This window comes from Chelonus insularis, unplaced genomic scaffold (genome assembly GCF_013357705.1).
Source record: "Chelonus insularis isolate UGA/USDA-ARS -01 unplaced genomic scaffold, ASM1335770v1 contig_77_pilon, whole genome shotgun sequence".
NCBI classification, from domain to species: Eukaryota; Metazoa; Arthropoda; class Insecta; order Hymenoptera; family Braconidae; genus Chelonus; species Chelonus insularis.
In genome coordinates, this window is record NW_023276746.1 from 342,590 (window position 1) to 362,444 (window position 19,855).

Genomic DNA, 19,855 nt, shown 5'->3' on the forward strand with positions numbered 1-19,855 from the left:
TCACTCTTCCATAGTGAGTCCAATTCTTTCCATACACCAAATTTTGATTTGTTTTGACCCAATGTAAAGGATTAGTGTCTCCGTAAGGATCTTGAGTATAAATAACAGGATAACGACGGTCCTTTACACAAATATAATATGCTGCAGGAAAATAGAATCGCATGATATACAAAAATGTTTGTTTATACGACAAACAGAACTCTAATTGTTTCGGAATTATGTAAATCATGGAATTTCGTTTGAAACGCCATCTTAGGAAAACTCGGAGCAAATCGGGCCAAGGGTCATCTTTCATGTCAATAACAAGTATAACAGCATCGATTTCAATGTCATCGAATCGATATTGAGATTTAGATCTCCAGGTGCCAGGATTTCTCATGATTGTCACTGAAGTTTGTGGTTGTATTTCAGCAATAACAAGAGATGTTTCGAGAAAGTAATATTCGTCATAAATAATAATTTTTCGTATGTTAAGATTACATCTCTTCAAGAGAGTCGCCTGAAAGAGAAATAAAATAAAATTCATAAAAAAAAAGTTAATAAATTGCAAAAAATACTTACCAATATGTCGTATACAAAACGTTTAATGATAAATGGTTTCCAAATTCGATGGAAATTATTGTTGGTTTCAGTCAATAAATAACATCCACAACTGATGATCGAAAAAATGATGACATATCGCATTTTTTTTGAAAAAAAATTTATGAAGCTTGAACAGATAGAAGATTCAACCTACATTAAAAAGTAGTTGGAAAGAATTACAAGGTAACAGTTTTTTTTTTGCGTGTGAAATAATAATAATATTAATTATATTTAATACCTATGATAAAGCCTTATAGATAATATCTACAAGAGAAAATTATCATAATAGATAGTCTGAATTATTTAAATTTTTTATTATATGATTTTTTAATATGTTGTTCTTGAAAAATTACAGACTCACGTACATTACTTTACTCTACGTTGCTTATTTATTGGCTTAAATATTTTCAAAATTTCATGCTTCTATAAAATCTTAACAGTCACGCCAAGTTTTCGGTTGTTATGTTTATTATGTCATTAAACGTACTAAATTTAAAAAAGAAAAAAAAAATAATCTATTTTCAATATCGTTGATTTTCAGATTTGAATTATTGGCGTTTAATGATTTTAAGATTTTTTGTAATTTCATCACTGTCGTTATATATGCTTGGTGCACATTTTTGTGCAGTCCATCCCAACTAGAAAAAAGCTATCCAGAAGACATCTTTTGGTTTAAATAAGAAGATATCAAATTCCTATTGGATATTCTAAAAGTTGTCTTAAAGATATTCAAAAAGATATCTATTTAAATGTCTGAAATCATGTCTGAAAGAAAGCTAAACAGATGTCTATAAGAAAGCCAAAAAGATGTCCAACAGATATCTAAAGACGTCTTTTCTGACATCCTCTAGACGTTTTTCAAACATCTTTTTAGACATATTTTAGTTATCTAAAAATTCATCTATATAGTGTTATGCCGTGGATAAATTTCAGGATTTCAGTCAATTTAAATACACAAGAATTTATTTTAAGTGATCACAAATTTATTATCACTTTTAATATTAATTACACTTAAATGTTTAGCACTAAAATTATAGTTAACAACAGTACAGTTAATTAATCACTTCTATTTATTACTGAATATTCTAAACTTATTGACAATATTCTGATTCTTATTCTTCACATGAATCGAGAAAACTTTATTTATTTCTGTTTCTACTTCAATGATAGTTTTCTGTCGACTGCCTGAATAAAAAAAATGAAAAAATATCAAAATACAAAAGTAGTGCTACTAATGTGTTACTGCGCTTGAGAAAAATAAGTAAGAGAATTGCCCTGAGTCTCGAGACACAGGCGTAATAATATTACAGTCAGCAAAAATTAAATATACGTATGGTGTGAGGTAGTCACGGCGTAACAATAGACATCTTTTCGATGAATTTTGGAAAATCTAATTGTTAACTTCAAAAAGGTGTCAAATGAGGTAAAAAAAAATTTTTTTTTCTAGTTGGGCCAGAAGGAGGCGGCTGTTCTTGATGAAATACGAATTTTATTAAGCCTATTTTCAAAGGTTCACTAACATACAGGGTTTTAAAATAATAATATCATCATTTTTATATGTACATAGATCACTTTATTATATATACAAGCATGAGAGAATACATCATTTAGAGATTTTATTCTTTAAGTAATTGTTAATTAACATCTATTGCTATTATTTATGGACTTTTCATCTCAAAGTTATGATAATATTAATGAATTCATATTCTTAAAAATCCATGGATTTTATTCTTATAAATTTGGAATGTATGAAGAAATCATAGCTCGGTGTATTATTATAAAATTATATAGAAAAAAAATGATAAAGTATTTATTTTCTTTGCATTGAGAGTCAATGAATAATGTGATCCCTGATGGATCGAAGGCAACTTAATATTAACTTTAAAACAACGGTCACAATGTGCGTGAAAAATGGTTAGTTAATTGGCGCGCAAAGTGGGCATGCGCACAAACAAATTTTGTCATTTTATGTAAGGAAAAAACGTCGGACTTTACTACCTCTGAACAGGGAGTAAAATCGAAGTTTACGTGGGGGTGTGACAAAAAAAGTACATTTCGTAACAAGGGAGTAAATATATAGTATTTCTTCCGTGAGAGAAATTTTGTCCCGAACCGAAGGCGAGAAATGAAATATCGCAAATAGAAGTACTATATGTTTATTCTCATGGTGTAAATACATCTTTTTGTCATATTGTCACGAAAATTTCGATTTTATTCTCAGTTTAGAGGTTTGTCAAGCGAGACGTTCTACCTTGTAGAGAAGGACAACATATATGTGGGCATGCGCACAAACAAATTTCGTCATTTCATGCAAGGAAGAAATATTGGGCTATACTACCTCTGAACAAGGAGTAAAATTGAAGTTTATGTGGGGGTATGACGAAAAAAACTCTTTCATTTGACAAAATTCTTTTCTCAGTGTCGTTAATGAACCGCACATCGTAACCGTTGATTTATAGTTCATTTAAATAAAAATTACCCTCAAAAAGCTCAAAATAAACGCTGAGTCTACTATTAATCCAATTGCAACTTCCAGTTAGCAGTTGGCATGAATCCATCAGGAGATTTAATGATAAAAAGGAATTCAATTTACTGCCATTAAATTTCATTTATTTGGAACCGAAAGTTTTAAAACCGAATTTTATATCATAACTTCTATCGTTATCCATAGCAAATTAATTCAGATCTAAAGGAAGATAATCGAATTTGAAATTTTTTCGAATATGCGACGTTTGTTTATCATAAAAAAAAAATAAGATTAAAGTTTTTTACATATGTATCTTAGGAGTGAACGAGCAGCTTATATTTTTCATAGATTTTCAATTTATCATACGCTTTGGTCTACACACTATGACTTATAACAAATATTTTCAACTTTATCTATGAATTTATACATTGAGTTTAAGTCATCAAAAAGTAAAAGCAATTTATTACCGTATAACAATAAGAGTGAAACGATTCTTTTCTTTTTTATATAAAAGTTTCATAAGATTTCTTAACTTCTTGTGGATTATGTCAATTTGTTAGTGTTTCATTAATCAAAGTATTTCATGGAGTAATATAGTGATATGCAAGTAAAAAATTCAACTCTTACTTGAGTTGTATTCAAAAATCACTATTAACAATTTAATCACGAATGATTAAAGAATGTCTTCATGTTGTCCTCAACATGTATTATGTCAATAATACCACTCATTTATTTTCTATAAAAATTTGATAATATAAGTATAAATAAGAAGTCGTATAATGAGTTAAAATTTAGAAATATCAAGTACGGTCGAGAGTTCTACTTTACAATAGAAGAAGAAAAAAGTAATACGAAGGAAGAATTCGGACGGCTCATTTAGCTAAAAAATGGATAAAAATGTATTAAAATATATCACAATATTAATTTGAAATTTTTATTCGATTGAGCTGGTACACCACGGTAACCGGATATCAAGATAATAATGGGAAAAATTTCGTTGTAACCACTGAAAGATCAATTAATGACACTGAACAAATATGAAGACTGTCATTAAATCCAGAAACCATTGTATCGTCATTTATTTCCTCAAATAAAGAGATAAAAACTTGGTGGTGTGTAATATATTATTTTGTCATCATCCCCTTTCTCTCCGCCGAAATTCGGAATTTCGCCCCAGTTCTCTGAGGTCCAAAAACGACCAAACTCTTTCTTGGTGAAAGTAAAGGAAATCGTCGGGAGAAAGAAAGTCCCTTTTCTAACCTCAAAACTGGAAGGAGACTTTAACTTTTGGAGATGTTGAGAAAGTGAGCTTTCTTACACATGGTATGATATAGCTCAGTTTCATTCTGTGATGTGTAATATCCCTAGTAGCCAAATCAACGTAAGACTGACGACAGACTTACGTATGTTAGCCTAAGTTTATCATTTACGTATATATCTGCTGTTTTTCTGAAGCAGACAGATATAAGATTGTCGTCAGAAAAATGCAACATCAGAAATGAGTGATAATCTGATGCAGAACAAAAACAGACGTACGTAAATTTGACAACAATTCAGACGTCAGGACTTGTTAATGGTATATACTATATTAATTTTTTCCGTGGAACCTAAAATATGTTAAATTTGACGTCAAAAAAATTTGATCATTCTATGATTATATGACCAAAAAAATAGTAGGTCTGTTTGTATACTATTATTTCGGTATCAAAAATATAGAGAGATGTTTTTGACTTTTTTATTTATTTAGTTACGTATTTTACTAGATTTATGCAATATTCAAGCTAATAGTAGATTATGCATCAAGGGACCTAAGTGGGCTATTATTGCCTCGTGTAGATGACGTCACTCGAGTTGCACGGCGCATGTGCACAAGTCGAAGAAGAGTGCATATACGTGTGATTTGAATGACATCATCTCGCTGAGGCGATGATAGCCATTAGGTCTCGTGGTGCATACGATCTTTTACATAAAAAAGGTTATGATAAGAGTAACTTATTCCAGCCGTGAAGAGGGATCTAAGTACTCGATTAGCGACATGGTGGAAAGAGTCTAGGGACTAAAAGTTACTAGGGATTTAAGTAAATTACTTAGATCTCGCTTTATTCCACCGGTCGACAATCAGCCACTTAGTTTCCTCTCTACAGGCATGATAAGTTACGTTTATCATGCCTGTATTATATGAAATATTTCAACTTATCATTAGTTTAATAAATAAGGATATTTCATTTCTTAATAACTTTGTTTAAAGAAAGTACTAATGAAAATGAAAACGCACACAATTTTTGATAAAACTGTTTAAAAATAGAAAAAAAAATAATTCTTTAGATAGAATCGATTTGGACTAATTGTGAATAATTATCCTACTACAATATTGTTAAATCCACAAGAAGTTTTCTACAGTTGACAACATTGATTTAACTACATTCTATTAGTATGTAAAGAACCTCATTAAAATATAGTAAAAATATATTATTTATATTGTAATTTACCATCTTTAATTTATTCTTCGAATTGAGTCAAAAAGCTATAAAAATAGCTCTCGTTAAACGACGTATCCACAGCCCATCTTTTTTTTCTTTTAAATAATACTTTGATCATTATTATTAGTCATAAGAGATTGTTTTTTTTTTTTTTTAATTATGAAGATTATTTTTCACTTTGACTATTTCAAGGCAGGATCCTTTTCGTTTATTTTTAGAGGAAACTATATCAAAATACACTTTTACATCTATGTTCATAGACTTATTGCACATTTCAGATATTTTACTATTATGATATTTTATACACATATTTTATTAGATAATGACGAGTAGAATTATCAAATTCTCATATATTCGAAGAAAATGATAATAAATCTTGGGATTGCATATTTCTATAGCTAAAAAAGTAATACTTTTTAGTTTCATTCTATTTTACCCCAATTCAACTTAAAATTTCTGTAAATAATATCGGATTATTTTTACTGTTATGTCCGACTTAATATTCGTCCATCCCGTATCCCTTATTTCTTTTTCTATTTCCCCCTTTCCTCTTTCCTTCTACTTTTTGCATAGGATTTAGACCGCTGACCAGCATTTTTCTTTTCCGTCGACGATGGTCAGCTCTTTCCCAAGCCTTTTGACTTGTGGCGGGGCCCGGGGCCCCAAACTGCAGACGGTGCACCTTTTTCCCGTTTTGTTCTGTGGACTGGGAGTTTCCCAGCTTAATCAGCTTGAGAAACTTTCCAGTTCACCAGAAATCACGCACACATAAAATGACGATTCAATCCTTACAAAGCAATACTTTGTTGGATCGTTGTTTATGTCGGCTGCTGACATTCAAACCGGTGCAGGGTTACTTCCGGCGACTCTGTTTACACGCGGCCACTTCGTAGACCAAACAGCTCTTATCAAGGCTTTTCGTCAAAGACCATAGACCCGTCAAGACAGCCCGCGTATCTAGCATCGCGTTGAACTAAATAAAATTTATTCTATCTTCAGTCGTTACAATAATCTCTCCCGAGACGCAGTAACGCGTATATCCTCTCCTATAGTAATTATTGCTAACCATATTAAATGAAAAGTTTCCGTCTACCGACGTTACAAATTTACTGGCAAAACAAAAAGAAAATAGAAATCTTATTATTAGTGCTGTAAGAAAAAAAAGAGGGACTAAAACAGAACAATAAATAAATATTGGTTTACTAAGAGGTGTTGTGCGTAAGTTATTTGTGATCCAGGAGAATCCCTACTCCCTTGGAGTCAAACATCTCCCATCGAAACTCACCACTCAACGTTCCTGTACCTGGTGCGTAATTGTCCTCCTGTCAAGCAGTACGGATTAAGGTAAGTTCATCTTACATTGTCAACCTCCTATTCTGAACGGCGACTCATCATTGGCAAGAGGGAAAAAGAGTGCAGGCTCTTTTAACGAAAAAAAAAAGGGGGAAAGAAGTTTGGTTTTTTTTTTCTTTCCCTCAGAAAAACTACCTGTCCATGTCCGACGCCTCCAATCCTTCACACGCTACCCGCAATTACCCCTTTCCCTTCTATGGTATTACCATTAGATCATAACCTTACGGAATAATATGATTCATTAAATAAATAAAATTTAATTAAAAATAGTCGGACATAACATTACCAATAATATATATGAAACCGAAAAAATTTTTTGCACATTTTTTTTAACACCTCATGTTAGTGTTTGTTGTTTGCAAGTGATTTGCGAATAACAAATGAATTCTTAAAATGTAGTGCTACATACTTCTTCGACTAAATATTTATATTATTGTTAGGTTCATCGCGCAAAAATAATAGCACACACTAATAATGATGTGCCACCAACTTATATGTATGAATGCGTAAATTTGGTAAGAGAATGGTATTAAATCCTATTATTTTACGCCAATTGTTGCGTCAGTATGCCCTCCAATATTCTTCCTCACTTCAATACACTATAGTTGAATAAAATAATCGTGAACACGTTTTGAATTTCTTATTTTAATCCATATAACAAATTGGACAGGGCACGACGGATTTTGATGATATTTCATTCAGTAGTAGTATACCATGTGAGTATACCATCTATGAACTACTAAAATGAAATACTCACAAAGAGATCAAATTGAGCGTCAATATGATTCATTCAGTGATTCATATAGTGCTCTACCGGGTTCGATTCCTGGTCTTGACAGAATAAATTTTTCGCGGAGAATCGTCCTGAGCTAGTCGTGGAGTAGTCTATGTGTTTAAAAAATTGGTAATTGAGGTGACACTTAATCGGAAGTTTATCCAAAGGCCGAAAGTAGATAGTAACAGAATTTTTTTAACTTCATTCGGATCTACGTACGCAAAAATTGATCCATAATCAAGTCTTACTTTCCAAGTCTATAATTTTTGGAAGAACTTTCAATTGACTGATAGTCCAAAGGAAAGTAATATCAGAACTAAGTTTTTCTGTTTATTCACTATTGTCAAACTGAGGAAAAAGTTCTATTTCTCAATCGCTTCAATGTTTTCGGGCTCCCCACCACTCATTTTTTACTCCCTCTACCAAGTTTTTTGCTACTGCGCAAGCGCACAAGAACTCTTTTCTCAGTTCGACTTTATTTAAGTGTATCCCAGGACAAATAATTTATTTTTTGAGGTGGCGCCCAATCGAAAGCGTACCCCGGCCTTTTTTTAAAGTCAAAATCAGATATTATTTACTGGCTCAAGACGCTGCAGGTTTGAAGAATCTCAACACGATGTTTTTAACACGTTTTTATAACAAATTAGAAAAAAAAAATCGAAGCATGACTTTGATGTAGAAAGTATTTCACATTTTCATTGCTAAACATTGTCTCGCCATTATCCTTAATATTTTGTTTACATTCACATATGTAAGTTCTTTGGTAATAAAATATTTGTGATTGAAAATATAGATGATTGAATAACTATAAACCATAATGTTTTGGTTATTTTACGATAAAAAACTGGATCGTTAAGATTATCGTTATACCATACATCAGTTATTACCAGAAAAACAACTAATTTTAAGTGTACCTATGATATTGTTGTTGATCCCAATTAATATTTTATTATTCATCAAGTGTAGTTAATGAGAATTGATAAATTAAAGGAACTACTTAAATAAAACAATTGCACATTCCTCATTTACCGCGACTTTCTATATTAGATGTATTTCTTTGTGAGTAAATAGAACCTTGTGCAAGCCCTCGAATAGGTCCTTTCCGTAATTCAGGATTTGGACCTTTCGCCAAAGTTTGATATCCTGTTACTAATGAAGAATTTTTACCAATCGCACGAGATTTTGCTGACAACAGACTGGGATCAGGTCCAACCCATGGTGCATAATCAGGTCTGAAAAATGACATTTTGGAATTTTTAAACGTATTGGAAGGAAAATGCTGAAACATGAATAGAAATGATATTCTTAAAGTAGTTCTAGCACTTGGCGAGGTCTGTAAATAAATTGAATGTTGAAATATGATATTCTTAAGATTGTCACGAACAAGTTACAAGCAAAAAAAAGCTCAGTCATGGGGCATTTTGATGTAAAAATCGTATTTAAAAATACAATTTCAGACATTGATCAAAAATACAGGTTCATACGTTGACGTAAATGAGAGTGAATGAGAGAGAGAGAAATAGTACTTTCGACTTTATCGTTCAATTTTCCAATCTTCCGTACTGCAAATACTTTCGAAAAACGAAATCATTCATTCGGGAACGTTTTCGAATAAATATTTCACAAAAAAAATTGCAGCTGTCGAATATATAATAGAGAAATTATTAATTGAAAACTATAAGATTATGCATTTCACGTTTACAATATGGCCAATATAAAAGTCACCTTTAAAACTAATCATCAAATTTATAGTAATAATTAACAAAAAATTTTTGTAATTTATCCAGTAAATACTTTAATCAATAATTCAATGAATTATCATTCGTTTCATAGAAATTCAATAGGGCTCCCTCGAAGCCCCTATAAAATCCGCTCCTATGTGCTAGGGCCTTAAATTAAATTTTTTTAAAGTCGATATCTTTAGTAGTCCTCGAGATACCGATAATGAAAAGAAAACCTTGACACACCTACGTATATTTATTTTTAAATATAAAAATGAACTTTCAAATGCCTCACAATGTAAAGAAATGACAAAAAAACGAATTTTCGAAATCGATCCCATTACAATAATGTTATAATGGGAAATTAATAAACAGTGATTATTTAACGTCAAAACTTACAGTAATAAATCATTATTAGGGCCTTTCGTCAATTCAGAATTGGCTCCTGTAGGTTGCGTGCAATGTGGAGATTTGTATTCACGATCTTCTGACGTACTCGTACCTTTTGATACCCTATAACAAAACAATTATTAATTAATTATGTACTTGATAAAAAAAGAAAGAAAATTACTTACTTTGGTGTTTCAACTTTATTTTTTGATCGTTTGGCCTTTTCAGTTTCACTATTTTCAGTTATTTTTTTAATTGGCGATGCTGTTAATTTAATAGGTTCTGTAACTGGTGGACTATCTTTACGTTCATCACTCTTATTGCTAAAAGTAATTTAAAATTAATTTATTATTAATTTTTAATTAATTTATTTATTTATCATAATATCAATAATCCTCTAAAGACAATTACAATTCATAATATTTGCAGTAAAATCAACATTATCATTTTTAGTCGCTAAGAAAAGCGTTGCGAGCCTTACTATTTTCTTCCGTGTGTCGAATAATTTGATAAAATTAGGAAAAATTTTTGGAAAAATTACTTTCTAGTCAAGTGAATTGTACTAAAATTTATTCTAAACCTCGAATATCTATTGATAAGACATTTCTACACTGAGAAAATTTTTCGTGAAAAATTACCCTTAACTTTGGATTAACCGCATGATACCTCCAGAATCTGAGAAATTTTACAAACTACGCGTATGAATTATTACAAAACCATTGGGGTACATTTTATCAAGCACGTTAAGTAAAATTTCCCCAACAAAAAACAATCTTTAGCCTCACAAATAAATGAAAAAGATGTTCTTTCATTCATTATGAAAAAATGGACAACACCTATTTAAATAAATACCAGACTCAGAATTAAAATTTCTCGACGACATATGCCTACTATTCGGATAACTATAAATGAGCACGTGAGCGTAGTCTTGTTTATACTCGGGAAAATTTCATAAAGCAATAAAACTGGCCTCAACTCCCCCGTAACTGACAAAAAAAATCATTCTCCTTCTATCCAAGAGTATGCTCTCTTTGGATACATTTGAGGTTTGTGCATATTTAATTTTAGTATTTTCTTAAACTTCTTTGAGGAACGATCAAGTTGGTCAGTTTGTGTGAAAAACGTAGAAGTGTTTTTAGTTGTGGTGTTCGTTCACTTAATTTGTGATAGCAGTGCAAGTGACATTGTTTCTGATGGCAAATAATTTTCTAGCATACATAAGATGTGTGAAAAAAAATTTTTTAAAATAGAAAATTTCACCGAAAATAACAGTAAAAAATATCCCTAAAATCCGTTAAAATTTAAACAGAAATGTTGAGGTAAAATTTACCATGTATTGCTTGGTAACATTTACTCGAAAACCGACAGTAAAGTAGTTCTACCAAACTGCTTGGTAAATTTTATCCCCACATTATAGTTAATTTTTCAAGAAAAATTTTCTCAGTGTAGTAAACTTTGCCGTGACTGTTTTCTTCGTAAATTATCTGTAAATTGTTGTATATTTATGAAAATTATCTTACCTATGGCTACTAGATGTACGAAGAGGCTGAATAGCTTCCTCAGCAATCATAATATCTAATATATGGACAGCACGTTCTTCATCATAATCTACACTATCCATAGCTAATGCTATGATTCTTTCTGGAACGGATTCGTATTTTTCAATCAATTTGATTTTGACTGCAACATAAACGATAACTTCAATTAGATAGAAGATATAAATTTTATGCATTCAATTAATACTAGAAATACACTGCACGCGCTTCGAGCGCGTTGTCTCAAGTCGACAACGTAAAAAATTATTTAATTTTTATTTTTATTCATTTCGAAAATTTAAAAATAAAATTGACCAATCAGCGCACGAATAAAATGGTTACGCTTTTCTGATGGGTCGATTTAATTTTGTATTCTTTAATTATTTCTTTTTGGTATTTGTTACGGTAATTTTAAAATTTTTTTGTTATTATTATTATCAATTTCCCAGTGAGAAGTTATTGTAATGGGTCCGATTTTGCGAATCCCAAATTTTGACAAATCTCCACGTTTCAAGGTCCCCAGAGTCGATACAATTGTTTTTGAGTGGACGTCTGTGTGTGTGTGTGTGTATGTGTGTACGTTCGTTCGTATGTGCGTTCGGACTTATTTTTCACCTCAATTATCTCGAGAACAAAAAATGATATCTATGTGGGACCAATTGCATTCGACACATAATTACGTAACTTAGAACTGATAAGGTTTTCAGCAAAATCAGTCCAGCCATTTTTCTTGCAGAATCAAATAACTGAAAGAAATGGTAAACTACCAAAATTTTATCATTCTTTCCACAGGGAAGTTAGTCGTGTAGACCTTTTGGGTCGCACCAAGACCACTGGACAACACTGATATTTATTGAATTGTAATCTCCGTGATTTTATAAAAAACAAAGTATTATAAATATTTAATTATATTCACACGAACAGTTTTTGTCATTGTATCTCTTTGGCTGAAAGTAAGTCATGAGTTTTAATAGATAGGACAATATATATTACGTTTATTTTTTTCCTCTTCGCTTTTCTTCCGAGGAGGTGATGGAGTAACTGACTGAGCATTTTTGATCTCTCCATCTTCCTTAGAACGAATAATTGATTTACTTGGTCCGGTAGGATTTCGTTTTTCATATCCTTGTTCGACTAATTTTTCCGTTGCTTTTTGAACATTGTTATCACTTTGTTCCAAAATGTCAAGCAATAAAGTTTCATCCACTTTAGGAAAAATATTTTTCAGGTACCTAAATTTACAGAAAATAATTTTAATAAATATTGAAAATAACATGCAAGACGTTATGTGCATCTACATAATTTTTAAAAATAACGATACAGTATTTAAATATTTTTATTAATCAAGTCTATTACAACTACATATAATGAATTAATATTTTTTGGTTACTTCATGGCATAATTAATAATCGCTGCAAATGCACAAATACGCGCTATTTATTAGATTTATTAATACTAATTAGTTTATTAAATTAATTAAAATACAATGTGCTTCCATTATTAGTCATTCTTCATGCACTTTTTCATGCCCATACTATTTTTCTAAATGAAAACAAAAAAAAAAGAACTGACCTATTTGATGAATAACTTAATAAATCGAATAAAACCCTTGAGAAAAACTTAGGAAACTGAAAATAAAATTAAATAATTTTTAATCAAATCACTCATCAAATTAGAGCAGCGATTAATAATTAAATCTGATACATACAATAGTTGTATATGAGTTAGAATAAATATGATGAATTAAAGAACAATTTTATCTAAGAAAAAAAAATTGTTATCAAAGATTTCGCCTAAATTTTTTTTTTCCATAAACCTGTTTTGAAAATGATTTATTTTCTACATATCATGAATCATCTGAGAAAATAATTACTGAATTTACTACCATTTGATATAATGGTTAAAAAAGAATAAAAATGGGGATAAAATACAAATTTCATTATAATTCATGCGTCTTCTACAGAACACTGGAACAATATCTGCATAGCATAACTGAGATACTAGTAAAAATATCTAAATGATAAATATAAGATCATGAAACATCTAGCATCCAGGTTTGTAGATAAAACTGAAATGATAAATAATGAACCTAAGTTTCATTTTTGGGGAGTTCGGGGCTGGCCTGGCCCCTCGAGGTGGATTCAATGTGATAGCAGCATGAATAGCATGAGCTGGTAGACGCCATCGTGAAAAAGCATAGTTAGAATGCACTCCAACAGGCGTACATGGACCAGGTGCGCAAAGTGGATTCTTCTCAATTTGAAGCGCACTCACTACCAGTGCTGGTCTGTTATGATATCTGAAATACCGCTTAAAACCTTAGCACTACGACGTATACCATTCCCCACTAAGATTGAGTTAATTTATTATTTTTATTAGTAATTTATTTGTTAGAACAATTTAGAGAATAATCAAGTCATTTTTTTTGTATTATTTCCAAAAGAATAATTTTAAAAAAATTTTTTAGTATCCAAAGCTATTAGTCAAGTAATTGAAAGTTTGACTAATTATCTTAGTAAATTTTTTATGACTTACTTTTTTAGTAAAAGTCGAATATGAGTGTCAGACACAGTTGGAAAAATTGCATTTATTTTTGCGACTTGTAATTCTACATCTCCATCTTGCATCAAACTAGTCTCCATGTGTTTTATTGGTGTCGGTGATCCGATTGTTACATCGCCAAATTTGTTGGTTGCTGCACTTAGCGATCGTGACATTGATGTTTTTAAATCCTAATAAAAAAAAATAATTGTAAAATTTTTAGAATTATGCTAATAAATTGTAGAAGTTTAAAATGTATTAAATCACAAGGCAGTGGAAAGGGAAGGTGTCATCGAATAATTGAATGAATTGTTTGAACTCTCATTCTTTTTTTCAGAAAAACAATTCAAAAAAACACTTAAATCGAAGGTGTATCAAAATAACACACCGTGACCGTTTTCAATGTTATATTGCTATACACAAACTATAGATCTTTATGGTCATTTCTGACACACTTCAAAGCGTGTTAAAATCTATAGTTTGCTTACGGAGTTTAACATTTAACACGTGTTGATAAGTTGACTGTAACACACCTTGGATTTACAGTGAACTCAAGATCAAAAAGAATTTTTTTTCAGTTCAAACTTATATATTTTATCGAAACCTATTAAAAAATAGGACATAAATAATTTCATCTGAAAAGTACAACAAAATTCTTGTCATTTAGAAGAAAGTGGGGTAAATACGGACGAGGGGTGATCGCGGACAACCATGTTTAGCTGTGTTAGAAGAAGCAGAAACATATTCCCAGCAATGCAATTGGAAGTCGATCCCGAATGCAAAGTCTGACAAACAGTAGTAAAGTGACAACGCACTCGATGTACAAAATTTTGACTTCATTATTTTTCAACAATTTTACGTAATTTTTGAGCTAAATGGAATATGTGTCTAACATTGTAACGAAAAGCATGAAGATCCTCCCAATGACGATTGGATAAAATGTAACAAATGTAATCTATGGGGCCCACGAAAACTTTACGATTAGTGAAAGTTTATCAGGATTTATCTGTGATTTAAATAATGATAGAATTCACACCATCCGTAATTACCCCACGTGTTGTGGCGTAATTCCGGACACCAAGGTTTTGTTTATTTATAAATATTTGATTTTTTATTAAAAATTAATCCACGTTGACTGTGAAATCTTAAGCTTCATTAATTCAAGTAAACTTTCAATAATAAAAAACATTCATAACTTTAACTACTTTTGTTTTATTTCAGTTCTCCCTTAGGTGTTCGTAATTACCCCACTCTCCCCTAATCATCTTAATTTTCAATACATCAAGTTAATTTTTGGTTATGAAAGAATATTATGATAACGTTAATATAGATTAGTTTACAACATGATTTAGTTAGTAATACAGATTTTCGTGAATTTCATTCAGCATTTTTGATTATTTTAGTCATTGTAATAAATTATGCATTTATCCTACATAGAAAATCACGATTTTCAAACACGTGTTGTTTTTACACACTTAACTGTGTAAAAAATATTTGAAAATCGAGATTTACAGTAAAATAAAATTAAAAGAGAAATTGGTCTAATGTTGGCCTTGAAATAAGTCAATTTTACTCTTTATTCGGGCTCTAACAAAGTTGATACAAAGAATGTTTTTTTTCCATTTGTGAAACTGATCTTTACAAAAAAAAAAATGTAGACTACACTGAAAATCGAAAGTGTGTAAAAATAACACACCTTAAGCGTGTTCAATATTTTATTACCATGTACAAACTATAAAATTTTGTAATCATTTCTAACACACCTTGAAGTGTGTTAAAATTTATAGTTTGTTTATGGAAATAAACATTGAACACGTGTATACATTGAACACGTGTATGTATAAGTTCGCTCTAGCACACTTTGGATTTACAGTGTAAGAATAAGATAAATTTATAGTTCTAATAATCCAGAATAATTGTAAGAATTAGTAAACGAAATTTGATAAAATTTACTAAAATCAATGTCAATTTTTGTTGTCTAAAATCGGGTGGAGATACCATACCTGTGAACTTGATGGTAAAAATGCAAGCTGTGGATTATTGTAAAGACATGGACTCGGATAAACTTGTGGTGCTCGATGAGTTGCAGCATAAACTAAATTTCCGCCTCCAAAACTTCCTCCAGTCTTTATTTTATCCAAATTGCAGCATGGATAATTAATTTTTTTAATATTTTTATTGAGCAAAAAGATACGGACTTCTACGTTTCTCAGAAAAAATGGCTACAACTGATGAATTCACATATTTCAAATCGAATTCAATGAAACTAGTTTTATAAATGACTATGGGCTTTTGAAAATTGAGGAAACGCATAACAGAAAATAATATATTTATTTAAAAACTTTTGTCGATAATTTTTTACGTAGTATGATTTTTGGAACAGTTAAGTATTAATCTAATATCTGAATTATGTAAATAAATAATAAACGATTTCATATTTAGCAGGAATTCCTACTTTTTCAAATATTAAAAAATTGCAGTATAAAATTTTTAGTTACTCCTGATTAGGGGGTACCTCCACTTTTTCCTATTCTTAAACTCATATAGACGACTCCACAACTAGCCCAGGACGACTGTTAGCGAAAAATATATTCTGTCAAGACCGGGTGTCGAATCTTTCAGTTACACGTTAGCTGCTTTATCAGTCAAGTTATCTCATCAGTCAATATAATTCGCTTCAAATCGTGTCTGTATTCGTCAGACCTGACTCTCCCTCGATCTACACCGTCCCTCATACGGCCTCAATAAATTTATTCCCTATTTAAGTTTAATCCAGCACAAATAATTTATTTTTGGAGGTGTCCCCTAATCGGAGCAATATTCGTAAATGTTCATTAACGCCAAAAAACAAAGTTTTATTTCAATTATTTAAAAAAATACAGCCAATCTCATTTAGGGGGTACGACTTAAGCAACCTTACCCTCTATAAAGATCTGATGATATATTATAATGTTTTTCACATGCAAGTCACAGAATGTACTAAAATCTATCATTACAAGTTTAGTGACTAGAAAAACACTTTGATTACAATCAAAAATTAGTTACAGAAGATTCTGTACAAAAAATACTACAGAATGTCATGTATAATTCTTAGGTTGATTTCGTTCCTGACCTGTAAAGGAATAACTTCTTGAGAGGTTCTCGTTGATGATGTACTTGTTATTAAATTGGGAGCTTGTCCATATGGAGAAAAATGCCAATATTTCACTCTGGGATCCTCCCATGTTGTCGTTCGATTAATGTGATTAATAAAATACCTAGAAATTGTAAAGGATGATGAGAACAAAATTGTTATTTAATTGACATGCATTGTCATGAATATGATAATAATAATAGTTTAACATTTCATTAATCATTCAATTACTTCATTAGTATATACTTTCGTATGTACTTCAATAGTAATATGAGTCTGAAAAACTTTCAGATCTAACGAAAACTAACCTTTAATGATAGCATAAATTCAAATTGATGATATGAAGAGAAACAATGATTAATTTTAGTGAGTTATGTTGAAGAATATATAGTTAATATAGAATCCATGAAAAAATACAATGAGTTACTTAAATACAATATTTTAAATGAAAAAAGAAAAATTTATGAAACATTTAAGTGAAATGTCATACATAGATAAGCATGAAAGTCGGCTTTATTTTATTATGACAGATAAATTTGTAGTCAAAACAAAATAAGCATATTATACTAAACTTAATCAGTAGTATATAATTAAATATGTTGTACTTACGAACGACCAATTCTGACGTCGTATCGACATTCCCAGCCCGGTGGCAATTGATTTTTCTCACTATGATCCGCCATTTTGAGTTTTTGATGATTTTAACGGATGTCGTAGAATAAAATAAATAAAATTTTTATTGATATAGATAAACATTTGAATAAATGTTTTAATATGTACTAGACATCTTCAGTATTTGTTTATCCATGAAATAGTACCCCCAATTCATATTTAATGTCAAACATGAGTAGGGTAATGTTCTTCTAGAGTATTAACGATACGGAAAAATATTTTCATTAAAATAAGAAGTGAAAAAAAATTTGAAATCCTTTAATTCATTTTACTATACTGGGTTCACTATTTTACAAGGTGCACAATACAAACAGATTTATTATACATGGCTGCACAGTACTCTACAAGAAATACTGAAAGAGTAAATAATCGCGATGAAAAAAAAAAACGTCGTTACATAATTATTTTATTGAAGATGTAGTCGTCGTGCCGTATTATTGAGAACTAAAGCGGTTTTATAGAAAGGTACAAAGAATATTCAGTAGCAGAGAACTCTAAAAGAGCCACATTCTGATTATCCGAATCCTTAGTACATTGAAAGACAACATAATGTCGCTAGTGGTTCACTTCCAATACGTTGATACAGGGAAGACTGTCGTAGACTCTTATTCGATTAGCCAACACAGATTCTGAAAAATTAAATTTTTATCTTTTCTCCTAGACCAATCGTTTATAAATGTTTGTGAAACTTTTGATTTTGAATTTGACTGATTAAATTGTTTGATTAAGAGTGAAGCAATTAACTGATAAGTCGAAAAGAGTCGGTATAACAGTCAAGTTTCCACTATCTGTTTTATCACAATAGCAAAGATAATGCGGAGTGCCACAGGGTGACCCGACAGACTACGAACATATGTGCATTACTGAATAGATCATAGTGATGAAAATTCAAAATTCCTTTTCAAAAAAATTAATAATTGTTTTTTTGTTAAAACACAACGATCATAATAAATGATAAAGTAATAATTGATAGGGAATAATTGAATTGAGTATTGATAGGAAAGTAATATATTCGTAAGTATCGATAATAATGGGACATCGAATAGAAGTTAGAAGTAAAAAGAGCAAAACATGCAAATTCAGAATTGAGTCTTTAGCCACAACTCATCACCGTTGGACTTTAGTAGCATCCAAAAAGCATATGTACGAGTGGATACTGTAACGTATAAAATCCCTTCTGTACTAGAAACGGGTAACTTATTGTCTAAGCTTTATTTAGGATTCAATATTGAGTACCCCTTAGAGCGCAAAAATTTTTGTTATTTAATTCAGCAGAGTGTTTATAACATCCAAACTAAATCGGATCAACAAATACTATTTGTTTTTAATAAACTTAATAAAATTAAAGTTGCAGATAAAATCAAAGATTCACAAAAACTTTCACAAAATATAATTTTCGTCAAATCGACTAGTTTCCATTCCACCACAGTACCATGATATCATTAATTTTTTCCTTAAAAGAGACATTTTATGAGAATTCCTCGCGGTTTCTGTGGACTGTAGAAAAATGAATAAATTCCGGTTGAATAATCGCACCGGAATTCAACAGCTTTTTCCAATTAAAAACCGGTAAAAAGGAGATAAATAATTCCTTTACTCAACTGAATATACACGGAGAAAAATGAAGGTGTACTTTTTACTCTACGGAGGAAGTAAAATTTTTCTAGTATTTCGTACTTCGTTTCTAGTAAGATTTACTACTTGAATAGTAAATATTACTCCACATATTACTATACAGTACTCCTAAATCATAGTAAATCATTTTTAGTATTTTACTTCGAATTTGGTAGATTTTACTTCCTCGAGTAGTATTATTTACTCCTACTAGAAGTAATTTTGAAACTATCGACGATTCCTTTTTTTTCGTCAAACATTCTACTTCTTTATCTAGTAAAATAGACTCCATCAAGGAATATATTTTACTTCCTGATGGAGTAATTTTTACTCCACCACCTGGTAGCCTAATTTTATTACTGTTATATAAACATAAAAATGTAAGTCATATTCAACTGTTTTCGTTAGCCGAGCAGGCTAAAGCGTTGGTTTAATTGCGCGTATTAAGCGGTCATAGATTCGAATCTCCCCAATAGAAGAATATTCTTTACTTAGGTCTCAAATCAGCGTTTCCCGCAATCTTTAAACTGCGTACACGTAAAATTGGTATTTAACATGTATATCATCTAATAAAAATAATTCTTTAATTATT

General features: G+C 30.6%; 1 protein-coding gene across 3 annotated transcripts; it reads right to left on the bottom strand.

Annotated features, from left to right (window-relative positions):
- Positions 1–4,791: 4,791 nt before the first annotated feature.
- On the bottom strand, positions 4,792–18,122 carry LOC118071374 (uncharacterized). Of its 3 annotated transcripts, XM_035090508.1 has the most exons (10): positions 17,587–18,122; positions 16,957–17,101; positions 15,848–15,970; positions 13,839–14,035; positions 13,393–13,602; positions 12,297–12,535; positions 11,289–11,448; positions 9,954–10,091; positions 9,778–9,891; positions 4,792–8,889 (listed from the first exon to the last, which is right to left on the bottom strand). In XM_035090508.1, the coding sequence occupies exons 1-10, from the start codon at positions 17,658–17,660 to the stop codon at positions 8,679–8,681; spliced, it is 1,611 nt and encodes a 536-aa protein (XP_034946399.1). In that variant the 5' UTR covers positions 17,661–18,122; the 3' UTR covers positions 4,792–8,678. The 3 variants fall into 3 exon arrangements, with proteins under 3 accessions (XP_034946399.1, XP_034946400.1, XP_034946401.1); XM_035090509.1 differs by lacking the exon at positions 15,848–15,970 and having other exon boundaries at positions 17,587–18,116; XM_035090510.1 differs by lacking the exon at positions 13,393–13,602 and having other exon boundaries at positions 17,587–18,116.
- Between the last annotated feature and the right edge of the window lie 1,733 nt (positions 18,123–19,855).